We start from the raw sequence: 14,959 nt of genomic DNA, 5'->3' as shown, positions 1-14,959 counted from the left end.
ATTGCAACTGAAATTTGAATGTTAAACATGATCATCCACAAAGAGATTAATTACAACCATGATATTGAATATTTGAACATACTGATTTAATATTGAAACCATGAATGCTGACACAAACTAAATCACATTTAAATTTTACACACTTTCGCCTTATAGGTGGAAATACGGAAGATTACCGTTTAACAGTTTGTTTTATAGTGTCATATAAACAGTGATGCCATATAAACAGAGCTGTGTACTAATTGATGTATAGAACAGGACAGTTATTAGTTGCAACGTTCTAAGCTAATCATGCAAGTTACACACTTCAATAACCTTTATCTCCAGTTGCACTTGGATGATAAACTAGAACGAGAAATGATTTGTGAAAATTCATAGGAGATGGCCTATGCATCCGAAACGTTTGCTAGCAGAATCCTTGCAGTTGAAATATCCACAGGACAATTGCATATTAGTGAATAAGTAACAAGAATATCAATATAAATATAGTAGGAGAAATTCTCAGCAAGAGTGAAAGCGACAATCTATCCTTGTTTATAACTTTCAAACCAGCTCTCGCCTGACATTAAATCCAGCCGTATTTTTGCCATAACTTACAATGATGGTCAACCCGAAGCCACTTCCGCAAGTTTTCAGAATGCACCGAAGACTTGCGAACAAGCATGCCATGTTTGGGCGACGCCAGATGGTCCTTGCTTTCTTTCCTTTGAGTAAAAACCGTCACAAGAAAGCTATCATTTGATTCCGTCATCTTGAAAAGCTTTGAACACCAGCTTGGTAAAATAGAGATTTGCTTGATGAAAATTGTGTTATTTGGGGACTAAAGATATGCAGAAACGGGCAAGTTTCCGAATGAGATTAAAGCTGTTGGTTGAAAAAGTTGAATAAGTTTAAGAAGGTTTTCGTCGATGTGGTTTCGCGTTTTACGTTGCGATCACCGTGAATCTTTGCCGATGATAGCGACATGCCCTTCAAACGCTGACAGCTTGCATCAGTGGCCTGCATCATCGAGTAAAAACCCAAACGTTCTCGCATTGGTACCCAAATTAATTGCCTCATGATAGCAAATAAACTGAGTAAAACCATAGTTTCTAGCATTTCTGTTTATAATAATGACAAGTGCAGAATGGACGGGGTTTTCACTAAAATAACACGGTATATTTAATGTTTTAAATTGCAAAATCTAAAGAGAGTCTCAATCTCCAAGCAGTTTCACCCTTTCGTATCCTTTCATTATTGAGCTTATAAAAATGCGCCCAACATCAAATCAAATTAGACAACATTATACAGAAATACAATATTAAATCATGTTACAATTACAATAGACTGTATCACAACCCTCGCATGTTCAGGGGCGACTGGACAATAATGTGTATCCCCTTCAGCAGTTCTGACTTTCCTTCGCCGGTTAGCCATGCAGTTTTCATGGCTCACACGCACACGCCCTTGAGTGGACTACAGAGGCTCATATTCTTATGTGTATAACACTGCATAATTGTGACTTCGAGATGCTTTAAAAAGTTAACTCGTAGTCGTTGGCGGGGGTAAAGTAATCCGGAAGAGAAGAGAACAAAAAAGAGAGGGGGAAAAGTTGCTTAATTATACAGGAAAATATATAATGCAAAAAATTAATAATAGCCAAAGTAGCACCGAAAGAAAAAACTGAAAGTGCAAGCGGCTTGCGAGTGATGATGGCACGCGACTGACAGCAGACGCTGGGAAGGAGCAATTTTCTTTTAACATGTTTATACAGAAGAGAAGATTTCCGAACCTTCATCTGAAATAGAAATATTTTGTGCAAACGGCTTAAATTAAGAAACTTCTGCTCAAAGCAGATCATTGACACGGCAGGTGCAATCTAAACGCTTTACTGTAGCAACAAAATGGTTCTGTTGTTTGGCACTAAATCAACTGTAACGTGATCAAGGGTAATTTGCTTTACGTGAATACGTGGGATTAGTGGACTTGTAAATTAATAAAAGAACGACAAGCCTCATATTCTGATTCGTTTTAGTGAGATGGTATGTCTACTTTTTAAATGTAAACTGCATGTCTTAAAAGGCGGCCTTTATATCTTAACTTTGTTGCCGGTTGCTGAATAAACATCTTGGCGACCAGATACGAAAATTGCAAAAAAAATTCCAAATATATCAACTTTTACATGTAACACTTTGATTAATTGCCATCTCAGGGGATTTCCTTCAACACCCCCCCCCTTATATATGACCAGTAATAATTAAAATGGGTGTTATCACATACCACCGACGACCGTTTTCTGATTGCAAATTTAAATACTGGAATAAATAGTGGTTTCTGTTTTTAGTTATGAAATAAAAGCCATGAAGTCAATTCAAATTAAGTAGTGCATTATTCCACATCAAACTCAGGGTGCAAATATTATTCTCCCTGCACTAGAAATGTTCAAAATGAATTAAACCTTGGAATGCAGGTCCTATACAAGTTAGATTTTCAGAAATGAATATATCTGGAACTTTGAATAAACGGTCATTAAAGTTTACTGCGAGATTTCAAAACAACCTATTTACAATGGAAGGAAGAATGCGGGAAATGGTGAAATAATTATGAAATTTTAATTAGAAATGATCACCTCGAAATAAGCTTATACATAGTTGATCGGATGACCTGGCTAAATGTAGATCAAGCTTTTTCAAAGTCAGAAAAATTCTCCAGAATGAAAAATTTGTTTTCAATAGAAACAAAATTTCTTTTGACTGGGAAAGTATTTAATTATGCATTTCATTTTTCAGTTATTTTGACAGCTCACGTTAAGAAGTAAAACTGAATACAAATAGAAAGTAAGAGTATTTAAGACCTGAAAGTTTCCAATTACTGTGGCTTAATGAAAAAAAACGAGTTAAATAAAAGCACAATATAAATTCATGAAAAGACCAGTCATTGGTGCTTTACTACCGTTATAAAACACAAGATTATACATTCATGAATGACCAATTTTTACCGCTATCACTTTTACTTTACTAACAAAAAATCCAGCAATTCCTTAAGCTCGGTGGAAGTAAACATAAAATGCGCTCTTAATATATCAATCATGCCATCGGAAATAACAATAATATAAATATAACAATATCGAAAATCGTTGTTTAATGGCAAAGCTCCTCGATTTAATATTTCATAGCTATTAGAGGAAGACCATGATTTCATACCTCAATTACCTAACGGTTTCTACAGCTAATGCACAATTAGCAGGCATCATCACTGCGAAGGTATTAAACTTGGTTTAGTGTTATCAAGCTTTGGCGAAATCGTACGGCACACAAACCTTTGTAATCCGCCTTGAGGTGCTGTTCTAATATTGCGCAATGTACTGACGTTTTTCGCATGACTTGTCCACAACTTCCGTTCTTTTTCTCACTTCCTGACATGACTACACAAATATTAAGTAACAACTGGAATGATATTACATTATCCGCGTCTCGATTATCTGTAGACTTTCCGTTTTATCACAGCGTCAAACTGTAAATCAGCCATGCGAATGTTGTCTTTCTAAAGCTGAACTGCAATCCTTTCATCTTTACGTAGAGACAACACAAATTGCCGAGATCGCTTCGATAAGCTCGCCTCGCTCGAAACAGACGACGAGAGATCTATTTGCAAAACAATGACTCTTCTTGCAAAGCTCTTGGTAAACTTTGTAACAGTGTTACGTCATCAGTTCAGAGTCAACCTGTCGCTAACACTTCCATTAACTTCACAAAGGCAGCTGCACGCCCTGGGCTAAAAATTCAGAGCGCAATCCAGCTTAAAAATTCAATAGTCAATTCTAAGAACAAAATGACTTTGAATTCGATGGATTCCAGGGCAGGACTGTTACAGAGTGTTATATCGTCTTTGTACTGTTAACATCAGATACAGGGAGATGCAAACATCAAACTTCAAATCGTAACATAAACTCATTCTGATATTCATGGATCCTGTAAAAAGGAAATTGCGACCTGGCCACGCAGAGGAGTGGCATTCGTGAAGCCATGGAAAATAAAACAACAGGAAGAAAAATAGAAACTATGTTGATGACATCTTCAAGTCACTAGCAAAATTATAATTCCAGTGATGTCAAAATGAATTATATGGCCTCGTAGAAAAATGTCCTTGAAGGCTTTCTACTATCTTCAAGTGGTTACGTTAGGCAATGGTGCAGGACATTTTCAGAAACAGTAGGAGCAACATGCGATGGCAGATTTGCTGACAGTAAAAGTCTCCATGATTACCGACAGCATTGTAGCAACCTGGCGCAGGGGCTAAAAGAAAAGCTTCCCTAATTGACTGAAGAAAAAGCAAAGATGGAATATAAGGAAAAACAAAGACCTTTATGGTCCAACGATAAATCTAGAAAACTTTTAATGCCAATCCATAAATGTGACCTCAAGAAGACTGAAAAATACCAGGTATTTAAGTGCCAATTCGCTGGATTCCCAAACAAAAAACATTGGAAGGATGGCACTGTGGCAATGCCAAGCATAGTATCACATCTTGCATGGCAAACATGATAAAAACCCTAGAGGTACAGGGCAATAATAAAATACCAGCCCAATCAAAATTTTTGACGTTAATTATTTAAAGATCAATGTGCCTGATACACAGTTACGCATAGGAAAATGTGCAGGTATGTAAAAAAATTTATTGACAAAGATATTCATGGTGCTTCATGGTAATGTTGGCCGTGACAATTAAGTGATAAGATTTATGTATGGCCATTTGGCTGGTTCCCTCAACTAAATACGGGTCCTCTAGGAAATAGAAAGTAAGCATTGGATCGAAATGAATAGAGAAAATCGATTTAGATTAGTTGACTTTTGTATTTTGTATTTGGTAGACTAACTATGTAAAATAAATATTCAACGACAAAACAAGGTGAACTTAACAAGGTGTCAATTTACAGCGCATTATCAAACAATTATTTAAAGGGACAGCCAGCACTGCATCTACAAGGACCATTCCTAGTGTGGTGGTTGTAAAGGCAATAGTCGGTAGAAGGAAATTTTCAAAATACCAGACAAGACAATGTAGAGAATGAAACAATGTCAAAACACCTGCCGTAAATTATGGTATCCTTTCGCAAAAGAATTTCGCTATAATCTAAAAGAGCTTCTGTATTGCCAAATAACTGCTTCCTATCGACTGCTAGGATAATACGAATATAGGACGATAATACGAATTCAATCTAGCACTGCTGATCCAAAAAGGGAGGGAAGAAAAAGAGAAGAACAGAAATGAGAACAATAATTTCTAATTAGATTCAAATATAGGGACAGAAAACCCAAAGGCACAGATCAGAGTTACTGTAAAAAAGCATAAAAGAAAAATCACAGTGACACCGAAAATAACATCACAATTTGCTCCGAGAACATGCGAGAGATGTAAAAAGGGTCTACATGGTTAAGTACAAACAAAAATTGCGCTACTAAACTGGGGTGGGATCAAGGGCTTTTTGAGATAGCCAGGAACAGCAATAGAGTTTATGAAGGAAGAATGAAAAAGACAATTATCGGGGAATTGTGAAAAAATAGGTCTGAGATACAGAAAAGAAAAAAGAAAGGGCATTGTCGATTCTACAGCTGAATAGAGAAACAAAAACAAAAGAACGGACGCAAAAAAGTATAAATGAACAATTTGAGACCATTCTGCAAATGCCAAGTGCCATCTTAAATACAAAACTGAAGACATCGCAATAAGACTTTTGATTCCCTAAATATTTTGCTAAAAAGAAAGTGATACACAAAGGGCCTTACGAAAAGAAACCTTGCAAAAAATATGTGGAATTTGAAAATTATTCTGCCAGTATCTAGGTTGCATCCTCAGGCCTGTTTCAACGAAACCACAAGTTAGAATTCAAAGACAAAGTGTTAGAAACAAATCAACACAAGGACACAAGGATGAATTAAAGTAGTGATGATAAAGAAGCCTAACCTGTAAGAAAATTAGCTTTTTTGTCTCTACGCAAAATACACGGGACAATTTAGCAAAAATTGTGTCTTAAACGTATTTAGAAAATTCTGTCTCGGATCGAATTCCTCTCGTTGTGAAGTTCTTCTGTGGAAATATTGTGGCAACAAAGAAAACGTTTAGGCCATTTTAGAAGAATCATTAACGAAGTAACATTGATTGTTTAACCGAAGTTTATACTGCATTCCTTAACTAGTACCAAACAAAGAACATGGTTAATCATTGTAAAGATATTCGAGTTCTTTACTAAAATATTATTTGACTGTACATAAAGCAAGAACAATCAATTGATAAAGAAATGTTTGGCAGAGGTCACAGTTTCCCTGAATAGGCAGTAAGACTGTAAACCTTCGGACTACCACGTAAATTTCAAAATATCACGCACTGCTACTTCATTATTATCGTCGTAGCTATGTTTCGAGCAAGAGTAATTAGCAGGGTCCAGCCATGAAATGCAAAAGACATCATGATGTTGGAATAAATCGTTCTTTTACTGGCAAAATATGAAGAACGTTGTCGGAAATTTGTCTGTTTGCGAAGAGAAAATTGTCAAAGCAGAATAGATCTAAATGAGATCGACGGAGACAGAAAGTTTATCGTAACAAAACTTCCGCATAAATATGGTTTCAAAATTTTATTTCTTCTCAGTGAAAGAAGAGCCTAAGAGAGTTACAGTCTTACTGGTGTTGTCAACATTCTGCTATTGTTAGAAAAGGGCAGAAAGTTACTTTGCGAAAAATCATGAAATAATCAGAATGAGTGAGATGACAGCAATGGTATAATGCCTGTCATGGAAAAGAGTTGATATGGCCATCAATTTTCTGCGATCTTTTTCAGCTTGTAACATTGCAATTTTCGTTATTATAGCCTACGCGCAGACGCTAAAACTTCTCAGTCATGAGTTTTTTCTACTACGCGAAATTTTTCTTACTTTTCCAATAGTTGAGTCTGCATGCAGGCTGTGTTATTAAAGAGTCACCTGCCATGGATGGTACACGTTTTTTATTCATAAGAAACTGGTTTATAAGATACTAGTACTAGGACACCCAAAACTTTAACAAATATTAGTACTAGGTATCGAAAAAGTAAGAAACTCTAGAATCTTTATTTTTTTAAGCAAAATTCAAAAGCTTTAATTTTGTTGATTTTTCTTTGGAAAAGATAGCATTTTTTTAATTTTGATCTGAATGGGTTGTTTCGTGACGATCTGCATTCATATTCTTCCAAAGATGCTTAAAATCAAAGCAGTAAGGCAATTTTAGCTGCCGAAACAAGAAACCAACTAAGAGACTTTTAGTACTACAACGCCAAAACTTGGATGCCAAATTAAGAAACTTTAAGTAATATATGCTGATCCAAATTTCTTATAAAATAAAACACGTGTATGCCATCTTCAAAAGTACCATTTTCCCCTGTTTTCCTCCATTTTACGTTCCAAACCTTTGGCACAGTTTCAATACACATAGAAATACACATAGAAAATAATCTTAAATTAGAATAAGACGACAATCCTTTCTGTTCCTCTCCAAATTTTTTGATCGTTTTATCACCTTCTCTCCCTGATGCGGGCTATTTTTACAGGTTAAATGAGAGAAGCAAACTTGTGTATTATTAGCACGTACTTACTTTGATTATCAGTTTCTTTTATTTAAACTGATCCCTACATTCTCTTCATTTTTAAGGAAGGTAACAAGTACACCAGTATTTCTTTTTAACTGTTATTCCCCATCTATCACGGGTTTATATCATACAAATACTTCATTACAATTACCGCGCCGTCGGAAGCGAGGGGAGCCGGAACTTTTGCTTTTATCTGACAACTACAATACTTAACTTTAGCTCGACCTGATAACTTCGCTCTTTTAAATTTGAGAAATCAGAAACAAATTAAAATTATTTGTTGATCATTAGAATTTTTAACGGCTGTACATTAGACTCCGTGTCTAAAGGTACTATTTTTATGAGACATTTGAAACGGTTGATACAGTATACAGTGATATTGCTACATTGAATAAGAAACAATGTTTCATGATGGCCATCTTGCAGCTTTTTAGTAGAGGAGAGGCTTGGCTTTCTGGCAGAATGGGAGGCCAGAATACTCTGCTCTTCCCAGAAATTTTGCTTCGTTCTAGAATAGGGGTTCACTTTTTACCTTCTGAAGGGGAGCAAGCATGCAGCGACTATTGGCTCTAACCCCTAGCTCTACTCTGCCAACATACCTGATGGAAGGCATCACCTATTGTGGTGTTCTTCATATGTAACTTTTAAATCCCTATGAAGGCAATGACAGTCGCCATGCTAATATTCTAAGTAATCACCACGAGTAGCTAGCCAAACTCAATCTTAAACATACAAAATAATCTGTTAACCAAATCTAAGTCTTCTTCTTGGAGAGATGGGTCACATGACACAAAAAAGCTACCAAAATCATACCCTGTCCCATAAAAAGTATTCCAAAATATACCAGATTTCATGGCATTACCACTAGCAAATGCAACAGAAACATGCTCATTCTGAGAAAACTCTAAAAAAGTTCTTACATATTTCTTCTTAAAATAGTTTTTTTTAATTTTGATACCTGTCCCTGAATTTTGATGTGATTCATAATACCTTGTCCCTCAATTTTTATCAAAAAATGATACCTTGTCCACAAGCACATTACTATACACAAGGTATATTACTGGAGAGGTCCCCTGAAGTTGTTGTGATTCATGCATTCACAAACAATTTTTTGACTTTCCACACATTCACGCACTGCAAAATTGGATTTTCATGCTCACGCAAACAATAAAGTTAATAGCAGCTATTGCTCATCCGAGTCCTGTTTGAAGGACTACATCACTACTTTCAAACTTTGAATACAAATTTGATATTTAACTATCATTGGTTTATTATGCACCAAATTGAGGCAATTTTTTGGATTATCATTCAAATTCCTTCATGAATTCACGGATAGTTAAAGCCTTTTCACAACATAACGCAAGGAAAATTCATGCTTCAGGAATCTTAATTTACACAAACATGCATGAAAGTATGGCCAATAATGCATCATGCAAAAATATTGGGGTCCCCCTATTGGACTGTCCCCTTGGGTTTTCTCAGCAAAAAAGTAAAATACAAACATCATATTGATAAGAATTTGATCAGTGTAATACCTTCAAGATAATCATCAGTACCATCATCTTCTTGCTTAGAACTTTCTGTTGGAGTAGAATTTTCTGTTGGGGTTGGCAGAAAATTCCTCTCGTTGCAGGAAAACTCATTCCCCATAATAACTTGTCTTTGATTAAAACCAGACCTAGGGTAAAGGGTGACACACTATAATCAATTTCACACATAAGATGATAAAGGTCAAATTTTTACTTTAAGTCTAAAAAATGATGCTAAAGATCTTCGATCAAAAGTGCATGTCATTCTGCTAATTTCTGACATTGCTTTATCCAAATTTTGAGGACCTCAAAGAGAGAAACAATCAATATTTTGATCACATTCACCAATGTCCACTAAATATTTGATTAAATAATGATTTGGAGTAATAGAACAGTCTACCATTGCCAGGCTATATAATTAGCAAAGCAATTTGAAGATGTTTACATTTTCATCCAACTTAAAGCTCCCCTGCTCTATCTAATCACGGGTTCAGTTAAAAAACAGTTTCATAAGATGATGCTATGGTGAAACTTAGGAAAGTGGTATCAAAATTGACTCACATTATCAAGCTGCTTGGAAACTATCTAGCACTCAGTGATAGATTTAATATATTAAAGACTGATACTCTGTATCCCATACACTGATGTCCAAATCCCATACACTGATTCATCTGGTACTAATATTCATCAAATATGCAGGAAAAAATTTCAGGTGCCATGACACATATAATACACAACTTTTACTGTTGCTATTGGATGCAAATAAATAATTGATATCTTTAGATGCATGATGGAATATCTGCAAGAAGATCTAAATAACTACTACATTTCTGAGGCAAAAGCTTTCAAGTGAGAGATTGCTGGGTCAAGGTTTTCTTGTAGACAAGGCTATACAATGGGAGTGGTAACTTTTTATAGCTGTGCAAATGACATAACAATCAATAAAACACTGTTTAGTCAAAAGGACAATATTATAATCATTACTCAGAATGAATAGGACATCACTCAGTATGTTGTCTTAGCAAATGATGGTAAAGGGAGACTGAAATTTGAAAGCCATTAAAAACAAACTTCAGAATATCTTTTAGCTCTTCTCATTACCACAAAAATTTACAATACATCATTTCAAGAGAAGTGTGCAATAAAAATACAACAGGTAGCATGAAATTGCAAAACAATCCTGTGGCCATTCTCAGTTAATTCAAAATCAGTTCCAAAAATTGCATACAGTTTTTTCATAATTTTCCTGCATTTTACAGAGTACAGAAATTCTCACTGCAAAAAAAATTACCTGTGAAACATTCACAACTTGCATTGAATCAATTGATAAGCCCAACAGGTACACAGTGAGAGCTTGTATTCTTGGAGGGGTGGCTGACAACACATGATCACAATTTCTGAAATTTTCTAACAAACTTTTCTAAAAAGTGGATTTAGCCTCCTTGAACAGCCATTGTGCCCCTATAGCTTAATATAGTAGACATTGGGTCACCATCCTGCCAATGAAAGGTGTTATACTATGGACAAAATTGTCCTTGCTAGTGTGGGTTTTTCAAAAAGTTCAGGGAGGGGGGAATTGTGTTAAGATGACAAAGAGTTACATATTTATTTATTTCTTGATTCTTTGTAATATTTTTCATTGCTGATCTAAATAAACTACTGATATTCATTACTTTATTGCCATCTGTATGCACCAAAGCATTTGATTTTGAGGCTTAGTTAGGAAACTTTAATTTTATCATATTGATTTAGAAAAGATATTTTGGAGACTAGCTGGATCAAGAGGTACTTTGCCCCTCCTACCCTCTTGTCCCCTAACAACTAACACTGCTACGAAGAGACAAATCAGCTGTTAAAATCCTGTTATCCAATTTTTGAAAACCACCAAAATACACTCTAGTATTAATCCAATTATGAACTTTTGAACTGTTGAAAGTTCTTGCGAACAGACAAACCATTCCTTGGCTTGGTCTTCTCTTTTGCAGACTGCCTGGTTTCGGAAGAGACTCCTTGAAAAGAGTTGGGCCAATGTGGGTTAACCTCAAATTTGATTTATTTAATCTTTCAGTTAGATTTGAAACCAAGTGTAACAGTAAATTTAAAAGAAATTTATTGTTTAAGGAATTCAGGATTTTATTCTATGGATTTAAAACCATACATAGTTAAACGAACCATTTTAAAAGGTTTTTTCATAGGAGGGTATATACAATTCAACATCAAAAAGCCATTTTAACTGTGCTAGAAATTAATATCTTTTGGCTGATGGCCTGCAGTGAAAATATTTGCCTCTTGTTTATAAATGGCAAAGTTCTGCGATATGGTTTTCCAGAAATCTGAAATTCGCAAATCCTAGACTTATTTCTAAGTTCTGGTAACCCAATTCTTGGAACGACGATTAACGAAACCGTAATGCGGAAACCTGAGGTTTTGGCGACAAATCGCACAAAAAGTCTATTATTATTCTGTGGCAAGGTCAAATGAAAGTGGCGCTAGCATGCAAGGATGGGACACTAGAAGATGATATGATCATTAAAACAAAAATTGAAATGAAAGTTAAGTTACAAGTTGAGTTAGCAGTGAAAAAATAAGGGAAGTTTTTAGGCCGCTTTTTGCTAACGTAAATTAGAGAGAATCTACATTCACTCACAACCTTTGCTTCGATTCTTGGGATGGTTGTCAATTTGTAGTCGAAATTCCAACTTTATGAGAATAGTTCACATGTAATTTCCATGTACATAAATCGATGAATCCCAATTAGTTTTATGAAATGGAATGCTCATTTTGGTCGGAACGCGCCTGAATGGTTGAATGATTGCTTTAAAACATGGTGATAAAACCGACAAAATAATCAGATAAGAAAGAAAATAGCCGCAAATCGATCTAAAGATTATATGTACTTGTATAAAATAACTCAAATATGTTATCATACCAAGACTTTGCTCTTCTGAACGGGTTCTGAACACGCGTCTCTCGCCTCTACTCTTCCCTCACACTGAGAACTTCCGTATGGCTCTTTCCCCTATGACGTCAATCGATGCTTTCACTTTATCAATAAGAATGTTTATTTTTATGCAATTTTTATTTGTTTTCAGATCCGTATTAAAAATAGCCTGACTCTATCCTTTCTTGCTGCATTGTAGCTGATAAAGAATTGTCCAGTTTGTGGGAAAGTTTTTTACAACGATAGGCGTAATTTGCAGAATGAAACTTGGATTCAACGAGCTTTACTTAATTATAGAGTAGAGTGGAGCAAAGGAATTTTGCGTTTTATAAGTTTTGGTGTACACTTGAGCAGACAGATTCATGAAAGGACCAGGTGCCAAAATTACAGAGCAGGTAAAGCTGTGCAGGCACTGCGGAGCTTTGAGAAAAGTGGGGGGTCTAAAAAAGTGGGAGGGGGTAATGTAATAATGCTAGTTTGGATTTCGTTTGTTTTGCAACCTGTAACCTTAGTAATTTTATCACCATTTGCACATTCGATTGTTTATAATTCCTTTTGTTTTCTAGTTGCACCTTTAGATTCATTAACTATTTCTTTTGGGATTTTTAGTATTATTATTCAGTTTATGTAATTAATCTTGGGACTAATATATTTTGTATTCACTATTATTATGTAAATTTACGTAGCTATGTAGCATTACAATTAGTTCTTGTTTAGTTACATTTTGGGCGTGTTGCATTTAGAGTTAGTTCTTGAGTTCGTTGAAGTTGGAGTTTTGAGTGACAGCGATAAGTTCAAACTTGACAGGCCTTATTTTAAGGCTCAGTGATAACCAATTTGTGCCGTGATAAATCCAAAATTTGCCAATCATAAATGGAAAATTGTGCAGTGATAAATTAGTTAAAACAGCAACATAAAGAATTCATACGACAAAAAGTAACAAAAAATAAACAAACAGAACATAACGGTAATAGTATGAAAAGCGAAGCAAATAAATCAACAGATTCTGGTGTATAATAAATAGTTCACAGCTACTATGTTTTAAAAATGTTTTCTCATATCCTTTTCTGCGTCTTTTCTCTCCCTTTCTTCTAACATTTCACTGCTAAAAAATACTTAATATGGACTTGATTGAGGCAGTATTCCCTTCATGCGGAGGGAAAAAGAAGAGTCATGATGGTATTAAAAACATTCAATCAAATTTAGAGGCACATTAAAGCACTTTGCTGAGTGTCATTTTCTGCTAGTGGGTTGGCTATATGTGTATTTCTTGTGCTTTTACATCATCGTACAGAAAGAAAATTTTCAGGATCTTAAATAATAATAAGCTCTTGTCGGCATAAACTATGGATTTATAGGATACGTATAGTTATTTATGGCAATTATTGTAGATTATTTGATATTTTTGAGAGGACAGTGCTTGTGAAAGACTGTGCCTGATATAAAGAGAACAATCGACGTTACGGGACAACCGTAAAGAAATATTATATTTATAGAACCTTTTATCGTGGAAAGATCGTTTGATCTGAAGAAAGACGCTTGAACATTATCATTGTGTCTATTTGTTTCTTTTCTCATCGATGGAAGGACCATTTTGTCTCGACGATAACGATAGCGTGGATACATTCATTTAGCGAAAACCCCTATTACAGTAAAACCATATAAAAAGAGGCTTAACTGGTAGTTTATTACTTAATATTTGGTATTTATTGCAAAAAGTGGAGGGGGCTATATTCATATTTAGCCTCCCCCAGCCCCCTCTGCTCCGCGGTGCCTTCTGAGTAAACAGGTAAAATATGCCCTCTCCCAGTGGCGTAACAGAAACACTCGGGGCCCTTAGGAATTTACTAAGATGGGGCCCTTATTTAGGGACTGCGAAGTGAAGTGAGCTCTACGGGGAAAAGGGGTTTGGGGTAACGGGAAAATGTTTAAAATCGTGCCCTTTAGAACCTCGAGAAATGCACGTGATGTGGTAAAGAAAATGTTTACATATGAAAAAACCAACAGTAAATTAGGTGTTCTTGCTCACAACATGAGCTTTTCTACGTGCATTAACGTTGGCAAAATCCTTTATAAGCTTTGTTTTGTCAATTTTCTTTGCTTCCTTGTTCTCAATTGACAAAGTTGCTAGGTCGTCCAGTCTCTCCTGTGACATTGTAGATCTTAGAAATGTCTTTATCAGTTTCAACTTTGAAAATGAACTTTCTGCCGATGCAACAGTTACTGGCAAAGTGACGAAAAGTGTTAATAGATTGTACATTTCTGGAAAGGATGAACTAATACGGCTCTGAAGCACGAGGTTATTAACTTCTAGAACAGTTTTCTTGACTGCAATCTCCTTTCTGAATTCGGTTGCAAATTATTTCATCTCAGAATCTAATTCATCTGTAAAGTCATTTGGTTATTTCTCACGAATTACTCGTACTGCATTTTCAAGCATGTCAGGACTCAGTGTTGCCAGGTTGTTGGGGGGTAGAGACAGCTGAATAATGACGTCACCCTTGCTTGTCCTTGAACCTTTCTGTCAGTTGCATCAATGCTGTATCAACAGTCTTGTAGAAAACGTTTATCTTAAAACTTTGCTCAGGATCCATCAGTCTTCCATCTACAACAAGTTCATCTGATTCATATCTTGCCTTCTGACCCCTCTTTTGTTGAAACTCTAGCGATCCATCCCAAAGTTTTGCAAGTGCTGTGGCAGTAAGCATTATAGACTGCCATGATTCTCGAAGACATTGGAGCTCCGAGAGTGCAATATTAAGGTGTCTAAAGGCAACTGACAAGTCAATCCTAGGGGACTGAAGCTCCTCTGATACTGCATTGACTGATCTTGGTATTCTCTCCCAGAATACAAGGAAAATAATAAATTCTAGTGTGTCAATTTTTTTCT

The 14,959-nt window shown here is 35.6% G+C and overlaps 1 protein-coding gene across 6 annotated transcripts in view; it reads right to left on the bottom strand.

The window, feature by feature from the left end:
* LOC135694487 (1-phosphatidylinositol 4,5-bisphosphate phosphodiesterase zeta-1) overlaps positions 1 to 12,452 on the bottom strand; it is a 31,693-nt gene extending 19,241 nt beyond the window's left edge. Inside the window, exons 1-2 of one of the 6 annotated variants that reach the window (XM_065213255.2) lie at positions 12,058 to 12,452; positions 9,135 to 9,277 (exon numbers count right to left, since the gene is read on the bottom strand). In XM_065213255.2, the coding sequence (XP_065069327.2) occupies positions 9,135 to 9,249 (115 nt within the window). In that variant the 5' untranslated portion in view covers positions 9,250 to 9,277; positions 12,058 to 12,452. The other 5 variants (XM_065213256.2, XM_089109578.1, XM_065213254.2 and 2 more) reach the window with 5 other exon arrangements.
* Between the last annotated feature and the right edge of the window lie 2,507 nt (positions 12,453 to 14,959).

The sequence above is a fragment of the Rhopilema esculentum genome, chromosome 8 (assembly GCF_057945365.1).
Source record: "Rhopilema esculentum isolate cy_ngs chromosome 8, ASM5794536v1, whole genome shotgun sequence".
In the NCBI taxonomy this organism is placed as follows: Eukaryota; Metazoa; Cnidaria; class Scyphozoa; order Rhizostomeae; family Rhizostomatidae; genus Rhopilema; species Rhopilema esculentum.
This window is presented reverse-complemented; position numbering and strand designations above follow the sequence as displayed.